The following is a 9879-nucleotide window of genomic DNA, read 5'->3' as shown; positions in this document are numbered from 1 at the left end:
GATTATTAGCATATAGCTTGTCTTGCACAACATTGCAGCATACGTAACATTTATCACATTTTATTTCTAAAAGCCAATTTCATAATTTACTGTATTTCAATTGCATTTATTTCTTACTGTTCTTTTACCACATTTTGCGATCACGTTAAAATGTCTCAGTACTGTTCTTTAACCGGGGTTTGTATTATTGCAAATTGTGGTTTCAAAAGTATGGACCATAGCCTTTACTTTTCATTCCATATGTTGCGCTTATGCAATTTATGGCTCTATTAGATGTACCACATTTTTCAATCGCATTTATTTTTTACTCCTGACTTGATATCTGAAAGGGCTGGGCAAGTTATTACTACTAAAAATCTGTTTTTATAAATTTCTGCTTGAATTGTTGTCACTTCTTTATTAATGTTATTAGTTACTATTAATATTTTATCTTTGTAGTGTTTTGATTATACATGTACCTATCTTAATTATTGACAACAACCTTAGTGTGGGTTTTAAGGTGAGCTCTTTGTACTTAATTCAGTAAATGTACTACTCGCAGTAATCCTACTGTACTGGAAATACCTGCATGCTGTAAAATTACTATAAGTCAGTAAACTCTTATACTTGTATATGCGTAACGTGTTTATCAATAAAGTTCAGTTTGCCTTTGGCAATGAAGAAGGAATAGTCTCTCTATGTCTGAATGACGACACTACAATCTTATTTTCAGGTGATCCCATTACATTGCCAAGGCGAATTGAGGTGAAAATGCCATGGTCAAAGGCAGATAGAAAAGCCACAGATGGGTATATATGTGTTACAGGTCAAAATTAGCTTTAGGTCATTTTTCTAACCTAGGTTATTTTTCCTGACCTATTTAATTTTTTTTATACTAGGTGTATAAGTAGAAAATTAAAGTTAAAAAACCACCCTTCTGTCTCTGTCTTTGAACCCCCCTCCACCCTCCTTACTCACCCTGTGGAAAATATTGCAGAAAAAATTGCTAACGAAGTCATACTTTAAATGTGTGGTTCCAGAAAATGTCCAAACTGCCCCCACAGAAGGGGTGAGAAATTCCTGATGGTGGTGGGGTATCAGAGATCAAAACCTCTTAAAATATCAATGAAGCTCAATTGGAATTTCCAGGGGGGTGGGGGTCTTATGAAAAATCCCTTTTGTGCGATAGGTAAGGATAGTTTATGGAACTACACAAAACAACCTGGAGCAGAGTATTTTTGATGAAATTTAGGGTGTTCAGATAAATGATATAACACTGTCTCGAGTGTTTAATAACTTCTTCGCACTCCAAACAAGATGAATTATTATTGAGTTTAGGAAGTTTATACTGATTTTTAGATATTTTTTTATACATCCTGTTTTTATTCATCTCTTAGATAAAGTCACTGATATAAATATCAAATTGTTTAGTGTAAATGGAACCAATGAGGATGGTGCTAAATTTCCTCGATCAGTAATCAAACCTTGCTAAATTATGGTAGCAATTGTAGGTATCATCAAGGGGGTCCAAGATAACCTCTAAAAACCCTACAAAAAGGTTTGGTTTGGAAGGGTTTCAAGCAGACTTTGCTATTCTAAGAACTGATCATCTATCATTTGATTTCAGGTGTTACACTTACCCTGTGTAGTAGCCCTTTAAACAAACAATTGTCCTCTGTGACTGCACTTATTGCATGGTTACTTATAGCACGTTTGTAAAGAATTTATTTGAATTTTGTGTTGTAGTTCAACATTATCCTTGGTTGTATTTTTGTTATTCTTTGTTTGACATTAATCAGCCTATAAGAGAGCAATGATAAATCAAAAATGAACCATGAAATCATATTGAACTACAGCATTTTCACAAAGTCAAAGCTCTCCTTGCAACTTCTCCTGAGCAACCAGCTCTGGTTACTGCCACTACACCTTATTTGAACCCTGTTTTAATTATTATACAAACACTGCAATTCAAGCTCTCATAAGCTCCACGCACATCTGTTTTTGTTAATTACCAATAAGTACTTTTCCTTTGTTTTTAGCTTTCCATTCTTGCAAGCAACCATTTTTAGTTATGACCACATTTTCAAACTCCTGGGGTGGTTACTTATAGCTTGTGTAGCTGGCTTGATTTTCCAACCAATTGCTTTTTTGTTTTTTTCAACTATAGCAGCCGGGCTGCAAGAAAGGGTTAGGTGTCCTGCCAGCAACTTTGCCCGCAGTTTCCCTTGGGCCCCATACTTCCTCTATTCACTTGCAATGTTGAGCTTTCACCATGCAATGGTGGATTTGGGGGACAACTCCCCTTTAATACTTATACTGCCCTAAAGTGGTGTTTACATAAGAAAAATGCATGTCGTAAAGGCAAACTAGTTTAAAAAATGCTTTTAATCACCTTCAGATTTTTGAGTACCTGCTAAGTTGATCTTTTGTATATAACCCTCCTATTCAAGTTGCATTAATTGCCATCCATTTGTAGAAAAGGCATCCAATTTCATCAAGTGCCCCCCCATTAATAAAGGGTTTTGACACTTGGCTAGATATTTCTTACACTTTAATTTAGTTATTCACTCACTTTGCAAATTGCATTTTTTTTCCTGGTGGGATAGATTTGGTATCTTTCAAAATTAACTTGTCTAGCAAAAAGTGATCATATTATTTCCATATTTGACTGGAGATATTTGTGGGGGTTACCTTTTCCCAAGGGTTGGGAAAATTAACCACGCTGTCCTACAAAACTGTGCCCGTGGGGTCACCACCTACAGGAAAACCTTTCTTGAGGTATGATATGTACAGTTTTCAATTTATTTGTAACAAATTTAGTTAAAAAACTGTATCTGTTCATGCTGTTTGATAACCATCAGCTTGGGGTATTTGTTGGCACCCACAGCTGCTGGTATTGACGAGAAGCAGCTAGAATACATGCTTCATTCAGCTACTTAAACTAATTGCCTGACTGTCAATATTAATTAGATTCCCAAGGCTCTTTTTGACAAGGAATTCAAAACACATAGCATCAGACGATCAGCAACTCAATGGGCTGCTCATTGTGGAGCAGATGATAGTACCATAAAAAGAGCAGTTCCATGTTCTAGTTGAGAACCCTGGATTGTCAGTTATTACACCAGCGCTAAAATATTAAATTATTAAACCAGCACATAGCTCAATTTCCGCTATATGAAGTATTACAAAAATCCTCTTGTCGTACGCACGTTTTCGACTACAGTCAGTATTATGGGTATAGATTCGCAAGGAATCAATCAGGTGGTGAATACGTGGAGTTTGTGAGAGGCAGTGGAGTACTTTGTGGCTATTGTGAGTGCATCCCAGTGCATCATGAGAAAGTGACAGATCCAAATTCTTGCACTTCAAACTACACAAGATGGGCAAACTACCCAACCAAGAAATAACATCTGGAATGTCTCACTTGGATGGATCCCAGATCCAAAAGCCAATTATACCCGCTTTTCCAATTCCCTTTTGGCAGAATTCTACCAGTGTTTTTGGGCGACATGTCCATTCAAAGACAACTTCCGTCTGGAATTTCCCAAGGAAAAAAAGCGGCAATGGAATATTAAAGAAATGATCGAGAGAGCCAACAACAGAGTTGCGTATATTAATTAATTATTATATTAACAGTGACAGGGTAGAGGGCATTGTTGGATCTTCTAGTAACTCTTCAGAGCTTAATGACTCAGGAGATCAGGCAGCGGATAGACAACAGCTAGAACAAGAAACCATACCCGAGTCAAGTACATCACGATATGGACAGAAAAGGACATGAGTACTCCAAGAAAATTATGTGCCATGGAATAATAAACATGTAGACACCCAGTAACCTTGTAAAACTAGTACCTGCACCGAATTAAAAGAAACAAGTTGAAAAGAAAAAACTTAGTCTGTTAAAGAAAAATGGAAAATAACATCACAAAAATCCCCATTAAAAATTCTGGAAAAGGTGTGACCCTCCCCTTGAATAGCTGAAAAAGAGGGTATGCCCCTCCCCCTTTAGTGCTCACTTTTACAGATGACCCTCCCCTCTAAGGCCCCAGCCCTCCCACCCCCCAAGAAAAAACGTACCTTCCCTAAGGCCCTTTGTTCCACATCCTACGTTACCATATTAGCAATGACAGCAGAGACAGGCAAACCCATTGCAGTACCAAAAACTTGTTGATAGTAGGTGCCATATGTAAATTGCATGGTTTTGAGGCAAAAAGACAGCAGATGAATAATATCCTCCACAGGCAAAGAAGTTATTTGTCCTAGGGAAGCATCTTCTCTGAGTCTCTCCTCCGCGACCCTAACGGCAAGATCAACTGGGATTTTACTGAAGAGCGAAACAACGTCAAAAGATACTACTTCTTCACAAGCGTTAAGAATTTTATCTCTTATGAAATCCGCAAATTCGCAGGAATGTTTGACAGTGTAATCAGTATTCCCAACAACAGGTGACAAAATTCTTGCAAGATAACCAGAAATTGCATAAGTCAGAGAATTTATAACAAAAGAGACAATGGGTCTCAAAGGAATTCCCGGTTTATGAATTTTAGGTAAGCCATAAAAACATGGACATAAGCCGTCTCTGCAGTATAACATTTTGTACATAGAGTCACTAATTTTACCAGCTTTTTTCAAATCCAGCAAAATTTTGTTGAACTTTCTTTGAGTTTTACTGGTAGGATCAGAGTTTAAGACAGCATACGTACTTTTGTCGTTAAGCAGAGACAAAGCTTTGTCATGATATTGCTGTTTGTCCATAAACAAAACACAATTACCCTTGTCAGCAGATAATACGAGCCTGTCTTGATCCTTTTTGAGAGCTATAAGCACATTGAAAACATTCTTACCCAGGAGGTTTCAGAGTTGTTTAGCAAAGCAGAGAGTTCACTGAGTGAATGAGAGAATAACGCACACAAACGCAGTATGGAACTGTGACATTCATCTATTTGTAGCTTGAAAAAAGAAAAACCAGTACTGACCATGAGCTTGTATCCTTTAGCACTCTATAAAGGAGGCCAAAATCTCAAACTCAATGGAAGCACATAGTTTTCTTTACAACAGTGATTGAAATACAAATGACAGCAAAACTTAGCAATGTGGACTCTGATGTTCGCGAGCCGGTTGCCCTTGTAACAACAGTTTGACCATACTTTTCTCACAAATAAATTATATTAAATGAGATGTGATTATTATGATTATGGGATGTGATTATTATGATTATGGGATGTTATCAAACCATGGTATGGTTAACAGCTTGTTTTCAGAGTAAGCTGCATTGTTCCCAGGAGGATGGGGATCCCTACACTGGTTGTTGCTATTTGTCCAACTTCCCAGTTTCCAGTCCCCAGTTTTACTTCTTTGCCAAGCAGCTGTGATCACAAATGGTCAAAGGCATGTACCTTTAATGGTTTACATAAAAAATTTGCCACAACCTTGTGCATTTTCCATGTGAACTTTATGTGCATGTTACGGGGTGATTCCCTTCCTGAAATTGCCTTGTAGCTGCTCATCAAAATGAATTGCCACACAGCAATATCATTGCGCAGGTGCCGAGTATGGCGGCCACGAGGATATTGGCTCCTCTTCTATTAGCTATTTTAATCAATTTTAAGCTTCAATTTTATTACAATATATACTTGGATGAAGACTTTGACTCTCTCAAGCCTATTTGGAGAGGAAAAAGTTCGGTTGGTTGCGACGTCTTTGGAATTTCCTTCTCAGCTCGTAAGTGCTACTCAACAAGGGCGCACCGCCATGATAGACTTCGAAGGCCTATCATGAAATGGGTTAAACATGGTTATATACTGCTTGCGGCGACGGATTGCTCCCTGTTAACGATAGACATTACAGTTTTTTATGGATGTGGAGACGAACCCTGGTCCTATTTCTTCAGAGAAGAGCTATGATCTACGAAAGCAAACCTGGTCTGACGAAAGTAAGATTCCATGTTATGGAAGAAACTATTTACTCGGTTTGAGAAAGAAATCTGGTAAACCTTCGAGCCCTGTCTTAGAGACGCTTAAGAAACTACAGCTGCTCAGGTTTCGTGGTAATCGGGGAGGTTTGAGAAAAAATGTTCAGCATGTGAAGGAGAGAACTATTCAGAATATTTCTGTCGTCATTGGACGAAGGGCGGAAAGTGGTTTTGCTATTCCCCGGCTGCGGGTTGAAAAACGACGAAACCCTAGCAATCTCGTCAGTGTACCAAAACAAGTGGTGTCCCGCGAACACACCTCTGTTAGTTCTGGTCAGCTTGCTGTCCCTAAACTTTTGTTTATTAATATCTGTAGTTTGGGGAAAACAACTAGTCGGGTGCGAGCGGTTGTGGCTTTGGAAGCCAACTTAAGAAATAATGACATTGATGCTTGTGTTGTGTCGGAAACTCATTTAAAAATTGAGGTACCCGATACGGTGGTTAATATCTCGGGTTATAATATCTTCAGAAGGGATAGGAATTGGTCTGGATGCGATCTAAGGAATGGGGGAGGTGTTGCTATCTATACAAGGAGTAATCTTTCAGTTATTGATGTTTATCGTTCTGATTTATACGAGTTTATTTGCCTGACTGTGTTGCTGCCAAGTGGGAATTACATTCTTTTATCTGGTCTTTATCACCCCCCGAAAACATCATACCAGCAATGCGATTTAATGGATTATCTTCTTAATTTCTTTGACACAATGCTGGATAATCACCCAAACGCTACTATTGTTTGCGGTGGCGATCTGAATCACCTTGATCTCACGAGACTTAAACGCATTACTGGTTGGACCGCTTTAGTGGATTTTCCAACACGAGGGGATTCATTTTTGGATAATTGTCTTACAAATAGGCCAGAGCTCTTCGGAAAAGCTTTATCTATAAAGATGCTGATTAAGACGGATCACATTGGATTTATAGTTCCAGCGGGCAAGAAACTCAAGCCTATTCGTAATAAAGTGCAATTTAGGGATTGTCGTGAGCATAGGAAGCAAGCTCTTTACCTTGCCCTCGCATCAGAATGCTGGGATGATGTTTTGGAGGCGGATAGTATCGAAACAGCTGTGAACATCTTAGAATTGAAGATCCTGTCAAATATTAACTGGTGCATGCCTTTACGAACGGTTTCCCTTTCGTCCCGTGATCCAAGTTGGATGACACCGCTAGTTAAATACATGCTACGTAGCAAGTCTCGCATCTCTGTTTTACGCACTAATAAGCATAGAGAGCTTAATAGAAATGTGTTGAAGGTTATTGGCGAAAACAGAAGGATGCTTCTGGAGGGCAAAATGGGGAGCAGAGAATGGTGGAAAAACGTAGACTTGATATCTCAACGCCGGCGGTCCACAAACGTTTCGCTGGATAGAGAGACCGCTCAAGATTTGAACGAGTATTTCGGTGACCTGTGTACGGATGGCGATTACGTTGAGCCCGCGTTACTTGAAATTGGTCCTGAGGTGAAAGTCCCGGAAATTAGTGAACGATATGTATGGAACTCACTGAGTACTCTAAAGAAGACTGCAACTGGTCCTGACCAAATTCCGTATTGGGTGTGGAAAGACCATGCGGAGATCTTCACTCCAATCATTACTAAGCTATGGAATTTATCTCTCGCTACGCACCAATGGCCTAGATCGTGGAAAAGGGCAAGTATAAACCCACTGCCAAAAGTTGATGTTCCAGTGGCAAGAGGGGACTTCCGGGGGATCAACGTAACCCCTGTAATAGCAAGAGCCCTGGAAAAGGCAGTCTATAAGATTCACGCCCAAAGGCCGGTAGAAGAACAGCTGTTGAATAGTCAATTCGCGTATAGAGAAGGAGGGAGCTGCACAGATGCTTTGCTACTTATACAGAATAAGATCTGCAAGTTTCTTGATGATCCCAAGTGCAAGGCAGTGCGGATGTTCGCGATGGATTTCAGTAAGGCCTTTGACTCTGTGAGCCATCAACTCCTTGCTGAGAAACTTAAGAGTCTACCACTTAACCCGTATATCATAAACTGGTGGTTAGGTTTTTTGCGAGATAGAAAACAAAGAGTTATTTTCGGGAATCATGTCTGTAATTGGAAAACAGTTAACAAGGGCACAACCCAGGGTAGTGTTTCAGGACCTTATTTGTTCAATATATTTCTTAACGATCTGGAAATTAAATTAGGAAACGAGACACTTGGTTTCAAATACGCTGATGACTGTACGATTATTGCTCCGGTATATTATTATAAAGATCACTCTGTAGACTTAATAAATCAGTTTTTACAGTGGGCAAGCCAAAATAGAATGAATTCAAATTCTACTAAATGTAAAGAGCTTGTTATGTATAAAAAAGGTCACACTGCTGAGGCCTACAAAAGTATTTTTGGCATACCTCAGACTAGTACAATAACCATTCTTGGTCTCACGTTTCAGCCGAACTGCAAATTCAGTACTCACCTAAAAGAAAAGTTAGGTAAAGCTAATAAATGTTTATACGTTATCAGATGCCTCCGCAAAGAAGGATGTAGCCAAGCAGAAGTAGATGTTTTATTTAATTCCATTGTCCTACCTAATATTACTTATGCTCTATCTGTGCATGGGGCCTCTGAGTCAGAGCTAACTATAGCCCAGCAGTTTTTAGATCGTTGTTTTAAACGTAGTTACATATCTAAGAAATTAGTGATAGGTGACTTACTTAAAACGCAAGATCACAAAATTTGTCGCAAGGTTTCAACTATCCTGAGCCATCCTCTTAGAGCCTACTTCCCTGAGACCAAGATCACGAGGTATAATTTGAGAAATAAATCCCTTGTCATGCCCGCCATTCGCACAAACCGTTTTAAGAATACATTTTTTAATAGAATTGTTTTTAAGTACAATGTAGCTTTGTAAAAGTGTGCTTCCTGTATTAGACTTTTGTATTTGTTTCCACGTATATACTTATCTTATTTAGATACACCTAAGCTTATTTACATCCTTTTCTTTTTAATGTAACATAAGATATGTAATTTTATCTTTTGAACAATAAAGACACACTTTAGACACACTTTAATATCGTATAGAGGAGGCAGGAGTGACAGGGGGTTGGAAGAAGGCATCTTCAATCCTATATTGACAACTGGCCACTGGCAATCATTGACATTTATACAGACTATCTAACCCAAGGAAAAACTTGTGACCTCATAATTTATTTATTTTCAATAGCTGTCATGGCGGCTGGACCGACCTGGGCGAGCTTGCTACAATTTCTAGTACTCCTGCTTGGAACAGCAGTTTCAATCCAAGTGAGTATAAGTGGCGACTTTTTAGGGTTTTACCAGGCTACAAGCGTCTCAAAGACGTTTATTGCACCTGAATTCGTCTCATATTTGACAAACCACAGAAGATTTAAACCTCGTGCTAAACGATTTACTTCACGGAGGGTCCCACACACGGTCAAAGGAATAAGCAGCTTCAATCTGGAAAGGGATGTGCTTCTGTGCGGGGACGTGGCCATAAATCCTGGCCTGAAAGGGAAGAAGTCTATGTTGAAATACCCATGCAGTGAATGCCACAAAGCAGTTAGAAACAACCAAAACGCCATCTTGTGTGCCACATGTGGAAACTGGTCACACGCTAAATGCCTCAATATGTCTCGGACTATTTTCCAGTACTACTTAGACCAGCCTGATATTGATTGGACCTGTCCAGCTTGTGCTCTACCGCCACTAACGGACTCCTTCTTTGAAGAAGTTTCTGAAGGTGATACACTAATTCCAGCTGAGGAGTATCAAGTGGAAACAACTCAAAATACGGCCTTCGAGCAGTTTCTTTACAGAGATGTCACAGAAATTACTTCTGAAAACGATCAGCTAGAGCTCTTTGGGAAACATCACAATAAGGATTTCTTAATTGCCCACTTGAACATTAACAGCATCCAAAATAAATTTGAAGAACTGACCGAAGTAATCAAAA

General features: G+C 39.0%; 1 protein-coding gene across 1 annotated transcript; it reads left to right on the top strand.

The window, feature by feature from the left end:
* The first annotated feature begins 612 nt into the window (after positions 1–612).
* On the top strand, positions 613–3075 carry LOC149048643 (uncharacterized). The gene is made up of 4 exons (XM_089199513.1): positions 613–805; positions 1607–1690; positions 2654–2757; positions 2950–3075. Exons 1-4 carry the CDS (start codon positions 613–615, stop codon positions 3073–3075), a joined length of 507 nt encoding a protein of 168 aa, XP_089055639.1.
* The last annotated feature ends 6804 nt before the right edge of the window (positions 3076–9879 follow it).

This window comes from Pocillopora damicornis, chromosome 3 (genome assembly GCF_964200805.1).
Source record: "Pocillopora damicornis chromosome 3, jaPocDami1.2, whole genome shotgun sequence".
Classification (NCBI taxonomy): domain Eukaryota; kingdom Metazoa; phylum Cnidaria; class Anthozoa; order Scleractinia; family Pocilloporidae; genus Pocillopora; species Pocillopora damicornis.
The sequence above is the reverse complement of the archived record's forward strand: the minus strand, read 5'-3'. Positions and strand labels throughout refer to the sequence as shown.